At 42.3% G+C, this 16,324-nt stretch overlaps 1 protein-coding gene across 7 annotated transcripts in view; it reads left to right on the plus strand.

Moving 5' to 3' along the window:
- schip1 (schwannomin interacting protein 1) overlaps positions 1-16,324 on the plus strand; it is a 208,244-nt gene that overhangs the window by 185,553 nt on the left and 6,367 nt on the right. For 6 of the 7 annotated variants that reach the window (XM_034604111.1, XM_034604112.1, XM_034604114.1 and 3 more), the window contains 3 exons: positions 11,040-11,158; positions 12,418-12,535; positions 13,162-13,359. In XM_034604111.1, the coding sequence (XP_034460002.1) occupies positions 11,040-11,158; positions 12,418-12,535; positions 13,162-13,359 (435 nt within the window). Of the gene's footprint in view, positions 1-2,945; positions 3,390-11,039; positions 11,159-12,417; positions 12,536-13,161; positions 13,360-16,324 lie in introns of those variants that run through there. The other variant, XM_034604115.1, reaches the window with a different exon arrangement.

The following is a 16,324-nucleotide window of genomic DNA, read 5'->3' on the forward strand; positions in this document are numbered from 1 at the left end:
GTGTGTGTGTGTGTGTGGATTCCCTCTGCATCTGCAGCTCAGGTAAATCCCATTTGATTCAGCGGTGACTTCACCTTCACTATGAAGTCAGACTCAGTAATGAAGCAGAGATCCAGAGGGGCCGACTCTAACCCCCCCCCCCCCCTTAGCACGAAACAGGCTGCACACACTCACGACTAACTCTCTCTGTGTGTGTGTGTGGTGTCTGTATTGTCCACGGCAGCAGCAGCAGTCCATGTGTGGGTGTATTTAGGAGACAGCCAGACAATTCGCTTTACTCTACCCATAATCCTTAGGGATCAACACCGACTCAAACCCACTTCCTATTTCTTTATTTATTCTATTCCTCAATGCATGTGTGTGTGTGTGTGTGTGTGTGTGTGTGTGTGTGTGTGTGTGTGTGTGTGTGTGTGCGTGTGTGCATGTGTGCGTGCGTGCGTGCACATGTGTTGAAATGCTCTTTGATGTTATCATGCAAATGCATTATTCCCCAACTATCTTCATCTGTGAAGTTATTCTCGTCGTCGTCTCTGTCTCTCTCTCAGCAGAGTTAAACAGATGAATGTGACTCGTGTTTATCAGAATCACTTGGTATTCTCTTCCCTTCTCATCTTTCTTCTCTCGTCTCTGTTGAATCCTTTTGTCCTTGGCCATTTTATTTTTTTAATCTCATATCTCTGTCTTCCATTTAGATCCCCGATTGTTTAGCAAGATTCATCTTGTGAAACCCTCCCAACGCAGAGAGATGCTTCAGAAAAAAAATAAAGAATAGTACTTCAAATTTTAACCAGATTTCCCACAGAATGAGGTCAGGTTTAAAGTCTTGTGTGTTTCTGTCACTTCACAGAAACCCTATGTTTCATTCCAACATTTTTCCTAAACTGTGTGTGCATTGGATTATAGCTTTTAACAAGGATAACCTGGGAAAATGTAAAATGATAGTATCATGTCATTTAACATAACATTTGCAGGGTAATTGTAGGCTAGGTAAAGGAAAATGAAAAATAAAAGAGATAATAATAATTAATAAGAAATAAAATTTGAGATAAATCTCGAATAAGAACAGTCTACTAACAATGTAACTGTGTAATGTTTGAAATCAATACCACTGTAATACCTCAGTTCAGTAGCAATTCCTTACTTTTATGATTCAAAAAAATAACTTTCCATGATCCATTTTTCTATCTTTTATTTTTGTTAGTATGTACAAATGAAAATTGGATAATTTGTTAATAATAATTGTATATTTCTCCTCTGTCTTTTAAATGAACTAGCATCCAACTGCTATACAGATACAATTATGTTGTTCAAGGGAGTCTTAATAAGCTTATTCCATCTCTTCAGGGAATAGGTGAAAAGTGATGATAAATAAAATGGTAGTTTAGGATGGCTTCGTAAATTAAAGTGAAAACTGTTGAGTGATAATAAATCTAATTTAATTTTGTCCTCACTTTCAGATGTTTGGGGTCGAACTCTGTCCGTCTTTGGTTTTAGAGGGATTTATCACACAGGAAGGCTTTATTGCACTTAACTTAATGAGATGCTAACCTGTCTCTGCTCAGTGTTTGTGTGTGTGTGTGTGTGTGTGTGTGTGTGTGTGTGTGTGTGTGTGTGTGTGTGTGAGTGTGTGTGTGTGTGTGTGTGCGTGTGTGTGTGTAAGTAGAGCAGAGGAGAGAAACCTGAACTCTAAACCCAGTAGACTCTATCACGCTGAGTTGACATAAAACGAGTGAAAACAAATGAGGTAAATAACATAAATAAAATATTTGGGTTTGTACATTTTTTAGATTTGTAGTAGCATACACTACTGCTGAAATCATTATTTTTTATTCTTTTATTTCTTTAATACATGAAATTTATTTTATATAATTTGAAATTGATATATTTTTGAGTTTGGATTGTCACGAAAAGCTCAAAGGGCAGTGAGAAATTTTTTGACAATCCTTAGTTAAGCAATTAACGAAAAAAGTTAATAAACAAAAACATCAAACAAGAAAAATAAAAAAATCAGTTGCAAATTTTATTTCCATTTACTCTAGACGCCTTGTTTTGCTGCAAATGAATTATGTGCTTTTTTCCACGTAAACATGCTCATGGTTTTCTAATTCCTTGTAGTGCCTCATTTTTAATGTGTAACTGTGTGTCTCTGTGTGTGTGTCTGTGTGTCTGTGTGTCTGTGTGTTAGTGTGAAGTAATGTTCCCCCGCAGTGTCATATTCTGCTGCCATATGTGGATATAATTTTCGGTCTGGGCGGTTATGACAAATACATGAGTCATGGGTCGATAGCGTCTCTCAAAGATGAGATCAGTGCACACCGCGCACGGATTGAGAATGTAAGTCACAGATTCATGGCACAGGAAATATCTGTGTATGTGAGAGGGTGTGTGTGTGTGTCTGTGTGTGTCTGTGTGTGTCTGTGTGAGCATGTGTGTGCCAGACTAATGGGCCATTGTGCTCTGTCAGAGTTTATTCAGCTGGCCGGGGCTGATGGCTTTGGAGTCCAGACGGACACACTATTTTTACCTTAGCAGGAAGGGAGCACAGCACCTCCTCCGTTACATAAACACCAATATCATTTTCCCCTCTTAAAAAACATAATCTCTCTTTTCACGAACACACACAAAACTATTCTGGATAAAAGGGGTCGGAAGCGAGAGAATGAATGGGACAGATAGAGTCCAAGAGAGGCTGCAGAGACACCAGGAAAGTCAGGAAAACACACACATGGGCTCACACAGCATTAACACACACACGTGTCATCTAACCACACACACATGGGCTCACACAGTATTAACACACACACACACACACACACACACACACACTCGCACAGTACTGCTATCCCATTGCTGAGGTGTGTCTTTCCAAACTGGCGGTAAGCAGCTGCTGTCCTCGCGTCAGGGCGTTAAACCAGAGGAAAAAAAACACCAGAGTGAGTTTCCCCTCTCCCTCCTCCCTGCATGCTGCTCTCCCTGGCTGTGAGAGGCCGCCCTGTCCAGAGGGTGGAAGGTAGGGAGGGTCTAGAGAGCACTTACCTCTGACCATTGTGCTTTCACCAGTCCTGTGGGAGAGGCAGCGGTCCTACAGAGGCGTAGTAGTCAGAAAGTGCAGGGGAAGTGAAAGAGAAATGGTGTCACATCATGTTAGAGGGAGATAAGGCAGGAGAGGAGAATATTTTTGACTGGGAGGATGATGTGCTCTGACTGGTCCCAACCTCAAGAGTCGGTGTGGACCGACCCACTGACTGGGGAGTAGAACAGGAAAGGACAGGATGACAGGGAGGGAGGGAGCAATGAGGGAGGCGCTGGATAATATGGATGGATGTGGTGGAGTGGATGATGTCATCAGGCAAGCGTCCAGTCTCTACCTCAGCGATGACTACAAAGAGGTAAAGGGCCATGTCGTGTTTTTGTATGTGTCTGAGTTCATGAACCCAGTTCTTATTTATTAATTAATTGAAACCAAAGCGTGCTGGGTTCTGGCTCTATCCAAGCAAAAATAAAATTAAACTACCAGCTCCAAAAATGTAACATGTCTATGGTTGTCGTGGGTTACGTCACGTGTTGGACTTTTTCTTGGCCGGAAGCTGAGGCTAGCTCCAGTTGACACAGTAGCACGGTAACCTGGAAATGTTCTTCCAGCACATTACCAGCCTAAACCCTGCAACATGTTAGTTTTTCACTTTAACATTTTAAGTATAAAGACTCATTTATGCTGCCTTTAAGTATGAAAAAAGAGACATACATGCATTTCATATGATGCAGTCATCCATGCATCTTGGTTGTTAAGCATTACATCCACTAGAGGGCAGCGCAGAGTCAAGAGTTTCTAACAAGAACAAATATAGTGGCGTGGAGGACATTGTGATAATGTTAAGAAAGAGGCAAAAGCGTCTGTGGAAGTAACATCATACAGACGCCTGTCATTTCTCACCAACTCTCAAGGTCTCTCCTCAAAACCTTCCCCCATTTTTTGAAATGTCCTCCTCGTGTCCTGGGGTCATCTGGCTGGAACTCTCCCCCCCCCCCTACAATTTACGGCGGTACTGCTCCGTACAAATAGGAACAAATTGATCCATTTCCGTATGCGTATCTGACTTTGAGCATAAACGAGCCATAGCAGGTTAGTGCAGGAGTTTGAAAGTAGCTGGTAGGCAGATTTTGTTTTATTTGGGACTGGCAGACTGGCTGTTACCCTGTGTTCCTCCTTTTTATGTTAAGCTAAACTAACCTGCTGTTGCTTCCAGACTCATAAAACAGACAGATGAAGAAACAATCTTCTCATGTAATTCTCGGCAAGAAATCCAAAAAGGGTGTTTTCTAGACTAAGGCTGATGTTATGCGTGACGTGTGGGTATTACAGTGCTCAGATATTTGGGGCAAAGCTATGACCTAATGGTGTGAGTAACCAGGCTTTTCTTCTCAAATCTGCTTCATTCACTGGGAGAAAAAGCAGATTCCCACAAATTCCTAGTCTGGCCTTGTTGTGGAGAGAAGCTCAAATGTCACTTGGTGACCCATTGTCCTGTCTAAACCCACTTCATGCTCCCCATCTCTCCTCCCTCCCTTTGTCATCCTCCCCTGTTTTCTTTTTTCTTTCCTATTATTCCACTGTAACCCTCCCCCCATTCTTTTACAACCACCACACACACACAGACACACGCACACACACAAACACTCATACACAGCTCTCTACCCACATGCTGAGTCGTTCTCTTGCAATCTGAGTGACAGGAGCAGCCTGGCACTGACCTAGAGCTGAACTGCATGAGGGGTCAGAGGTCAGGTCCTTTATCTGGGATGGAATGTGTGCGCTGCCTAGACAGACAGGTCTCAGATAGCAGAAGAGGAGAAGTCCGTCTCACACATTCGCACGGACGGTTTTAGCCTTCGAAGACATACTTGCAGACTTGCAGACTTGCAGACTTTAAAGAATAATTGGTAATAGTTGGCCTTTTTCAGAAATACAAGATTCAGATTAGAGGATTGGTTACTTGACTGCAGTATTATAGTGCTTTTAGTACATTTAGTCTTATTGACCACTCAAAGTGCTTCACAAATCACATTCACTCATTCACACACACATGCACTGCTCTTTCTATCACACATGTTCCTGATGCTCAGATTTAATCAGATTTTGCACCTGTATGTACTTTAAAATATAGTCTGTAGTCAGCATATGTGCCATTTGAAGGATTAGTTAATAATTTTCGATGTGTTCTTGCTGAAAGGAAAAAAAACTGAAGTGGTATCTTATGTGTGGGACTATTTCATGACTGTGCAGATCATTGACAAACTGCCAGCACAGCCATTACCGGCAGTTTAGGGTTCAGTGTCTTGCCTAACTTCAGCATGCAAGCCGGGATCGAACCACTATCCTTCTAATTGGTGGACGACCCGCTCTATCTCCTGAGCCACAGACGCCAAGTCAGAGTGGAAACAGGGGTAAACAACTTTCCTGGCTCTGTCCAGGGGAAACAAAATCCAACCTTTAGTCGCCTTCCTGGAGTTGTATCCTCACAGTTCATCAAACTTCAGTTTTTGTACCTTTTAACAAATAATCCCCCAAAATGTCGATCTATTCCTTCAAATGGAACATATGGCGACTTAAGACTCTAATTTAAGACGTGTACATGTGCAGATTGGTTAAATGTAAGAACTGAGAACATCTGTTTGAGCTGTGAGGTTATACAGCGCAGTCAAAACACACTCAGAGAAGACACGGTGACCTTGTATCTGTTTGCAGAGCTGTGAGCTCAGCAGCAGCTCGCTGTCAGGCCTTGAAAATATATCAGAGGTGAAGCTGTTTCTGTTTGGTTTCTCAACACCGCACAGCAACACGCAGACACACACGTAGCACAACCATTCCTCTATGGAAAGCTTCAGTTTAACACATTTAGTCTTATCCAGGTGCCCTGTAATCTAATGCTTTATGCTTAAAAACACACGTTCCCTGTGCTCACAAGACCTGGTATTTCTGTGTGTGTGTGTGTGAACAGTGGGTTCTTGTCCCCAGCCAGGGAGTGAGGTCTTGGTTGGTGAAAAGCCTCCATTGTGCAGAACAGTGGGGAGAGCGCGTAGTGAAAAATGGAGGGAAATATTACTAAATTTAGGGAGTAATAAATAAAGGGTCTCACTTTATAGAAACAGTAAGTACAATAAAAAAAAGAGACTGAAATCAGCAGCTGCTTTCACACATGCACTGAGCTTCGGGCATTTTCCAAGGATGTGAGAAAAATAAATGTCCGAGTCAGTTGCTCGGGATATTTTCTGAAACTTTACGTGCCAGCCCCGTAGTAAAAACCCAGTGAAATGTTCTGCGTGAGCCAATATGAAAAAAGATGTGGGAGGTTTGTTAGTGCAGATAATTTAATTCAACTCATTCCTCTAATATAGATTTTCGAGGAAGATTTGAGGGCTCAGAACAGAGGCTGAACCACCCTCGGCTGCGGATGAATGGTTGTAGAGTCGAGTGGAGGAGAAAATGTCTTTGTCAATGAGGGTTTTTCTGCTGAGGAAATTGCCTGGTGAATTTAAAGAAAAACACAAATTAGCCCAATTGTGTTCGCCTCCAATCTAATTTGGGCAGTGATGGCTCTCATGCTCAAGGCCAGGAAATGAATGGGGTGGTTAGGGACTCTCTTTCTCTCTCTCTCTCTCTCTCTCTCTCTCTCTCTCTCTCTCTCTCTCTCTCTCTCTCTCCCTCTCTCTCTCTCCTTATTGGCCTCACTTGCTCGTTATCTTGCTCTCTATTCTCCCTTTGGAGCCAGCAAATTTTTGCATGTCATCATCATCATGTGGAAACCAGCATTCAGACGATCTCAAGTATTTTATACGAAGCTCATTCAGTACATTACTCAGTAATACACACAAAAGGTTACAATAATGACCATTTGAGTGCATGAGCCAATCAAAACAGCAGGAAGTTTGTGTTACCAGCCAATGACATGCAAGGGGTTTCATCTAATTCACCTAAAACTGCGAGGTTTTCATTTCCCTCTGCAATAAAGAAAATTACTATAATTCCCTCTTTATTGAGGAAGTACATTTTGAGATCAATGTAGTAGAACATACGTTTTAAAAAGATAATGAGACAAGAGAGAGGATGAGCTACCAGTAATGGATTTGTAGAAAAGTAAAGAGAGGCAGGGACTTGTGTTTACTCCTCATTTCACACCTCAACCTTTCAGTGGTGTTTTTCTCACGTTCGTAAATAGTTTAAGGGGGCCACTGTGATGACTGTTTCACCACAAACAGCCCACCCATCCACACACACACAGACACACACCCACACAGACACACAGACATGTCGTTTAACAGATGATGAGTCATTCAAAGTTGTGTTGTCAGGCGGCTGTGAGAATCAGGAAGAGAGAGTCCTTTATGCTGATCCAGCTGCAGACCAGTAACTTGTGGGGAGTTTTTTAACGTTCAACCCTTGATCCCATCCGTGATGTTGCATCTTGACTAGTTTGCAACTGAGAAAACTTTCTGACATTCTGTGGACTGAATAATTAATCACAAAAAATAATCAAGCAGATGAATCAATAGTGAAAATACTTGTTATTTGCAGCTCAAAGCGCAATCAAACAAATACCCGTCTTACTAATACGAAAAACATTTGACTTTCAGACAACTCACATCAAACAATTCGTATTGTTCTGTGCAAAACTTTGTGTATTTAAATAAGTGTGTAAGCAACAAATAGTTTGTCCTTTAGGGCTGATGAGCGAACCGGTGGCCATGTGGGAATGTATTGGATTGGCCGCGTGTAACTGAGAACATCAGCAAAATAACAGTATTTTCAACATTGTAAACATTAGAAGAAACAGTTTGTAACATAATGGATAACGTTTGTCAATGTTTAAAGTATTTGTACCAAAGAAAAATGTCTGATAGAGATGAAGGCAGCCGCAATGACACATGAATTGAGGAGTTATTGTCAGTAATGGTGGAGTATGTGAGTAGGTGTCTTGTATATCCATCAGTTTTGTTGTAATCATAGTCCATGATCAGCCTCAGCCGCCACCACGATCAGTATCAGGATTTACATTCATCATCACACAACACGATCAGTTTTGAAACCGGGCTCTAACAGTTATGCTGATGCAGTTCCATTACTTTGTGTTCTGCAACACAACTTCCTGTGGCACACTTCCTTCCCACCCGCTCCGCAGCACAGCCCTCCTTTTTTTGTTGATTTTAAACCTTCACGACGCGGAGGGAGAAAACGCTTAACAGAGCTCAGTGAACCTGCGGCTTCTGCTTTCATCTCGTGTGCAGTAACTTGACTGACAGTGTGTCAGCTGTATTGTAGTCGGTGGTGTATGTGAACATGAATGTGTTTGACCTGCACTGCACCGCACAGGCTGCTGCTGCACCTTTGAAGCTCTCAAGTGTGTTCATCTTGACTCCCCAGGCTATCTTTCAACACACACACACACGTAGAGGAGCGGGCCTGGCACTGCTCCCTTAAGCAAGTGTGTGTGTGTGTGTGTGTGTGTGTGTGTGTGTGTGTGTGTGTGTGTGTGTGTGTGTGTGTGTGTGTGTGTGTGTGTGTGTGTGTGTGTGTGTGTGTGTGTGTGTGTGTGTGTGTGTGTGTGTGTGTGTGTGTGTGTGTGTGTGTGTGTGTGTGTGTGTGTGTGTGTGTGTGCTGGCAGTGCCAAGTGTGTCTTGCGGGCTCTTGTGTGGAGTGGGATTATGTTAATGTGTCCTTGGTGTAGGCACTCTCACCAACGCCTGCACACAATTGTCAAGAGAGACAGACAGAAAGAGAGGAAAAGAAGGAGCGAAGAGATAGTTGAGAAAACGAGTGGGAGAGAGGTGAGGGTGCGATGCGCGATTTGGAGAGAGGAGAGGGGAATGAACAACAGAGATGGCTCGATGGCGGAGGCCTGAGGATGAAGGAGAGGGGCTGGACGGACATGAATGGAATTGGGGATAGTGAGGAAAAGAGAGTGAGAGAAACAACTGGTGAGGCTGAAGAAAGCATGGATGTGATGGATGAGAAAGGTGGAGGATTTTGTAGAGGAATAAGGGGATTAATGAGAAATATACCGATGCAGAAAGGAGGATTTCAGGCTGGCTCTCCTCATTTCTTCCTCACCGTTATTCTGCTCTCCTCTTCTTCTTGGGGCACTTTTTTAATTATTTCATACAGATCAGAAATGGGACACGGGGAAGTGGAGAGAGGGAAATGAGGTCTCTGGCTGGATGTGAAGCAGGAGTTGAAGTTACATGGTGTATGTCTCAACCTTTTGCTTTTAGATACAACTTTAAATATTTTTAATAGGATAATGATGGAGGTCACAAATTTGTTGCGCATGTTAAAAAAAAAGGAATCACACAAAATCGTCTAAACCACGGGAAGGGTTGCAGGGGGACATTGAGCGAGAGGCGGGGTTCACCCTGGATAGATCTCCAATGTGTCCCAGGGCCGACAAACAGAGACACACAAACACAAGTGGTCAGCACTGTGTGAACGTAAATGCGTCCAGGATGATACCAGGTCTGAACAGGGCCTTGGAGTCTCTCATCAAACTAACGTCTGCATGTCTGTGGACTGTGGGAGGAAGCTGGAGTACCTGGGGAAAAAAACCAGGCAGGTACGGGGGGGGGGAGAACACACTAAGGCCCAAACACGGGATTTGAACCTCTGCAAAAATCATTTCATCCACTCCGTCCTCTCACAAAACATTTTGATATGAGAAATTATGTTTATTTGATCCGGCTTGTTGCTCAATATTTGCAGAAATGTCCAATTACCGAACAAGCATGGAAACCTTATTTTACCCAAAGCCCTTCATCCAAGGTAATTGACCTCAAATTGAATGTTGTCAATGCACAATGTTTTTAACCAATCAATACAATTAATAAAAAAAAACTGTTGTCTGTTGCCTGACACCACGACACCTCACGAGTTATACCACGTGTCTCATATGACATCAACGTGGCATTGTTATCAAGGCTATTGCTTCCACTTTCACTTTCACAAATCCTTATTGTATCTCTCACCATGTTAAACTTCCCTTTCCATCCATTTCCGGTCTCCCTGTCTTTATTAATTTCATATGTTGTAAAGAAGGGAAGTAGCTCTGCAGTGTTATGCTGGTTGTGCAGAAGCTTTTTCACACAGAAGGTTTTAAAAGACCAAATGACAAAAGATCAAAAAGCTCCAATGCTTGTGTGCAACAGGAGCACGTGTGAAAAGTGAGTCGGATGATTTAACGCTTCCCATTTGATCAGGTACAGTCTCAGTTGTTTGCACCTCAGTTGGACGTGTTTACCTGCTCTCAGCAGGTGCTGGTGTGTGTGTGAGTGTGTGTGTGTGTGTGTGTGTGTGTGTGTGTGTGTGTGTGTGAGTGTGAGTGTGAGTGTGTGTGTGTGTGTGTGAAGTGCTGCCAAACATGAGGCTGCGCTGAGTTAGTAATTCAGGATTGGGAGGAGGCCAAGTGAGAGTCCCTCTGGAATCGTTTTATTTTGGGCATTTGTGCATATTTAAGTATTGCTAGTATTGCTGCTTTTCCTCTGGAGTTCACCACATGTAAACTTGTCCTGTATGAGAGGACCTACTTTGTGTGGGAAAACAGCAGCACCTGCTGGTAGATTTTGGTACTGTCAGCTTAAACAATCCCTGCTTAGACATTTCACATGTTTTATTTGCATCACTTCATATCGGAGCTTGTTAAAATAACGAAGAACATCTTCGTGCAAATTAAGAGGAGCTTGCTGCTATTAATATAATTGCACTCGTGATCTGGACCGAGAGAAAGTGCTCGGGGTAACAGTGTTTCTATTTGTGCATACAGCGAGTCATGTGGGAGAGATGGTGTCAGGGTGATCTAACATGCCAGCGGCTAAATATAAGCACCTGGATTTCAGGTGCCATGACAACAAGCATCAACTCGCTTCAGTTGTCTTTGAAGAAGACGACTAATCCCTGCTTCCCTGACCTCTGACCTCGTGGAGAACCACAACATTAATCATCGAAATGAGCATTTAAAAAGCATTGAGTTAATCTTGTTGATCTTCTGTTTCAGGCCCAAAAGAATGAGAGGGAGTCCATCAGGCAGAAGTTGGCCCTGGGCAGTTTCTTTGACGATGGGCCCGGCATCTACACCAGCTGCAGCAAGAGCGGAAAGCCCAGCCTGTCCTCACGGTAAGACCGCTGACCCTCGGCCATATTACAGCTTCTATTACCAATAAACACAGCACTGGTAGCTGGAAAACACGAGATTTTGGTTTGCTTTTGCTTGTTTTGCTTTCCTATAAGTCGCCTCCGATGGGCCGGCTGTATGGGAATCCTGTGAGCGCCGTGGTTAAATGTCAAGTTTAATTTCCTCTATATGCAAAGGTTAAAATTAGGAATAATTTACTGTCAGTGCCACTGTTCAAGACAGACAGGGAGGAAGAGTGACAGGAAGCGGAGAGGATTTGTGCCATGTGATCAACCCTTGTGACTTCCCACATTTGCACTACTGCCTCCTACACTGCACCTTACTGGAACTAGACATCCTGTAAACCCTGTGTGTGTGTGTGTGTGTGTGTGTGTGTGTGTGTGTGTGTGTGTGTGTGTGTGTGTGTGTGTGTGTGTGTGTGTGTGTGTGTCGCACTTGTCCGGGAAGGTCATCACAGCCAGATAATACTGGATTATAAATACTAGTACATCTGCTCTGGATTTATATTGTGTTTTATATCATGTAGAATCTAACTGTTAGTCACGACCAACATCAGAACAAAAAGTCAGTGGAAACTTTCGTGGCTCCGGCGATCCATTACATTCAAGCTACGGGGAACTTTTCGATGCTGAAAAACAAAATCGAGCGCTCAGGTCCTATTTAAATTGGGAGTGATTGGATCTATATTGTGTAATCAATCAGCCCTGTTTGTAATTACTGCATCGAATAAGCAGATTATTGATCCTCAGTGGGCTGGAGCTACACCTAGTGATGCTCTGCTCTGCTCCTCCATGTCACAAATACACCCCCGCCGCTCACTTTCATCAAGATTGGACCAGGATGGAGGCGTCCTGGATCGATCCATATTGGAAACAAGAGGGGGAGATGATTAAAAACACGACCCCTTGCTTATTCTATCTCCAGCTGGTGCTGCTCTGACGATGAGCAGCATCTGTCTTGTATTTTCTCTCCTTTTTGGTGCTTATTCCTCTCTTTAACTCACTTTGGAACAGTTTGCGTATTCGTGGGACTCTAAATCCTTCATTGAGGCGAAGCACTTTGTTGAACTCACCTTAAGTGCTCTGTATTAGCTGCAGTGCTGTTGACATTGCTGTCTATTCTGGCCCCGGTCCGAGTCAATTACCGTAGAAGCAGCCAACACTGAAACGACTCGACTCTTATGCTAATATTAACTCTTCTCCCTCCGTTTCCACCCATCTCTGTCCGTCTCTCCCCGCAGGCTGCAGAGCGGGATGAACCTACAGATCTGTTTTGTCAATGACAGCGGCAGCGACAAGGACAGCGATGCAGATGACAGCAAGACGGAGACCAGCCTGGACACCCCTCTGTCCCCCATGGTACGCACCGATGCCCCCCCCCCCCCCCCCCCCCCCCCCCCCTGTGTGCACTGTGTTATTGGAGTATCTCTCCACTATTCAAGACTTGTAGAAATTTGACTTATATCTTAAAACTGCCGTGAAATGTATGTGACGCTACACAGAGCGAGACTGGAGAATGAAAGCAGTGAAATGGGCGAGATATCTCTGAATCAGAGCGATAGCTGGTGCTTTTTGCTGCTTTGTGAGAGTCTTTTCTCAAGTTTTCTGGCCTGTTAGCCGATTCACGGGCAGCAAATGAGAGCTGAATTGGAATACGCTCACCCGAGGCTACGGATGACTGAACACATTAACCTCCTGTCAGCCCGAGACACGTTTAACAGAAAGAGAGGGGAGGAAAAAAAAGAGAATTATCATCTCTTCACATGTTCATCTTCCCTCTGCTCTCGTCCCAGCTGATGTACAATAACGTTCCTGTCAGTGTGTGTAATCTACATATGGAAAAAAAAAGGCCAAGAATACATACACATGAATCCTCTGACCTGGTGTTCTCTTTTCCTCTCGCCTCTTACTTTTACTTTCATTTCCTTCTCCCTCATTTCTTATTGCCTTCGCTCTCTTCTTCTTGGCCGTTTCTCCTCCTGCAGTCCAAGCAGAGCTCGTCCTACTCAGACAGGGACACCACAGAGGACGACTCGGAGTCCCTGGAGGACATGGACTTCGTGAGTCGACAGAAGAAGCTGCAGGCGGAGGCGAAGATGGCCCTGGCGATGGCCAAGCCCATGGCCAAGATGCAGGTGGAAGTGGAGAAACAGAATCGTAAAAAGTCCCCAGTGGCCGACCTGGTCAGTACCGGAAACCCAATGCTGCACATTGACAGTTTCCTCGCTACCATGTAGTTCGAAGTCATTTCAAATGGTATCATATTGTAATTACAAGTCCAACACAAAATTACACTTAGGGGAAAAGGAGGACACTTTTTCAAGATTTTAAGCCACTTGTTGTGGATAGTGGATAGTTCATAGGAAAGGGGATCACATCAGGAGGAATTATCACCAGACTCAGGATGCTGTAGCTCAGTTGTCTTTCTGCTGCCGATCCAGCACCAAACGACAAAGTTATTGACTGGCTAATGAAGAAATTGGAACATCTGGCAGCTAAAAAGCCAGATGTTTTTCTCCGAGTTAGTGGAGAAGAGTGGGATTACTGGACCTAAAATCATCTGTGGTTGCCAGAACCACAACTCTATATGTGTAAAGCACCTGCTCGCTAGTTGTGAACAAGTTAACCATAGTAATCCAAAGGTGACAATATGTTAGTGTTACATCTACAGCTTGTTTCCTCTGCCCCCATGTGGCCAGAGAAAAATCGCTTCTTGCAGGTTTAAAACAGGTTTTACGATCATCATTAATATCTGTATAAGGTGTCACCTGATTGGTCAGTTTAAAGGTTTTGGAGTCATATGACACCAACCAATGCTCTCCAACACATTTTTCTGTCACAGCATTGTTCAGAGAAGGTGCATAGTAATATTTGCTGATAGCAAACGCTCCCTTCCTCTTTTTACTTATTGTTTTCTATTTCAGCCTTAAGGGGTTCTCTTTTTTTAATGCTTTATTAAACATGTGAACAAATTTAGAAACTATAGGCATCACAACAAAGAAAATACATCTGTATAAATACATGGTGATAAATATAACAATAAATTCTCAAAATAAAACTTCATAAATAATAAAAAGAATAAATTATTAAAATATATATATGTATATATATATTATAATAATTTTAAAAAGCGATAGAGAATTAATTAAATTTCTCCAAAAAGTTATTTTATCTCTTTCTAGTAAAATAAAATCTAAAAAATACTAAAGACGTGCCAGACCTTGAATCCTGGATTTATAGATGTGACATCATCAGCCTAATTGAAGCAATCCGCTGCTCAGTATTGCTTCACCTAGTGTAAAGTGTAAAAAGAGCAAGTATGCCTCATTTAGTTGAAGTAACTCCACACTCACTTATACACTGACGAGATTATACTAATATGAAGAAGGTTGAAATTAGCCCCTGAGATTATAATTTAAATAATTATAAAATACTTTATACCAGTGGTAAGGCAGCACATTACATTGACATTCTTCATCACATGTCACCTGTAATGGAAACTAATCAAAAAGTCCTGTTTTTATCAATAAAGATGAGAAAGATAGCTCGTGGAGCAGAAAACCACCAGATATGATGAGTAACAATACATATTTAGTTTGGGAATTTACTTGTTTGTAGTTTTAGAACATGTGTCATTATGTGAAATACATTTTTTATGTTCACCGTGTGGTGCATTAGTCAAAGTGCATGAGAACACAGGCGAGTCGTGTGCTGGTAAAACATGAGCACTGAGGAGTTTAGCAGGTCATATATATGTTGCGATGATGTCGCAGGAAGCCTCTCCTCACACCCTGCGTCTGTCCTGCCCCCATTTAGAGGAAGGGAGATGATGACGACCCCGCTCATCATTATTTCATCAATTCCTATCTGCCTCGCTGCCTCTTCAGGAGCACACACACACACACACACACACACACACACACACACACACACACACACACACACACCAGCGCAGCGACACTCTCAGACTTACACGCACCCTATTTCCTCCCGGACCTGCACGAAGAGGCGCTTTACTTATTCAGAGGAGAGAAGGGCAGCTCGGCCGGGTCCATCTATAATTCATACGCCGGAAAGCATTTCCCTCTGTGTTTAGGGATGTAGCAATGCTCAGCATGCAGAAGATATTACTGTCACATCCGGGTCAAACTCACTGAGAATATTAAGATGGATTAAGGCTACAATCACCTGAATGTCCACAACACCAGAGATCTATTAAACTTCACACCTTACATGTGCGAAATACAGTTCTTCTGAACCTGGGGGTAATTCTGCAGTTGCCATTAGGGGCAGGTCCTCAAGTAAAAATCTAAATTATTGAAATGATACACCCTTGAATGTGTTATTAATTGTATTATTAGCATAAATAATAAGATAAGCAAATTAACTGTCACAATAACCATTAAGCTACCAGCCATGACAGGCTGAAGTCACAGTACACAGCCTCCATGGAACTGAATCAGACCTAAAACCTTAAAACTATGTATTGAGTACATTAGAAGTCAAAATATATAGCGAGAAATAATGGATGAATAATTAAAAGTAAACGTTAGCACAGAAAGATAAATAATTTGGTGAAAGTAATGGAAATGATTGTCTAAGATTTTTTGATTAATAGGAGAAATTGAAATAGAAATAAAATCAAGAAACAGATGATTAATTGAAATGATTTGCATAAAATATTGCATTGGTCAGTTAGCATATAAGAGATAAAGTAATAGATGAACACTTTAAATATTCACGGAAAATAGTTGATTAAAAACTATTTGATAAAAGTGATGAGAAAAACAAAATATACATTTATAGAATAGAATGCATTTATTGTCATTGTACACAAACCAAAGGCCACAATAAATACACAACCAATAAACAAGAGACTAAATAAATACGAGACCAATGATTAGATAATTATTGAATCAGTTAAATTGATTAAAGTAACAGATAAACAGTAGAAATAATTTTCTGTGAGTCATGGACAAATGGCTGAAAGGTCCCTTGTGATAATTACTGACATTTCAATTGCAGGTAAAAAAAAAAGTGATTAAAGCAACCAACTTTATTTCGTGTTTCTAAATATTCCCTTTAAAATCTGTTGCAATGAACACATCTAGAACGTGTAGATAAGCAAAGAGGGGGAGGGGTTTTCAT

The sequence above is a fragment of the Hippoglossus hippoglossus genome, chromosome 13, assembly GCF_009819705.1.
Source record: "Hippoglossus hippoglossus isolate fHipHip1 chromosome 13, fHipHip1.pri, whole genome shotgun sequence".
Taxonomy (NCBI): Eukaryota; Metazoa; Chordata; class Actinopteri; order Pleuronectiformes; family Pleuronectidae; genus Hippoglossus; species Hippoglossus hippoglossus.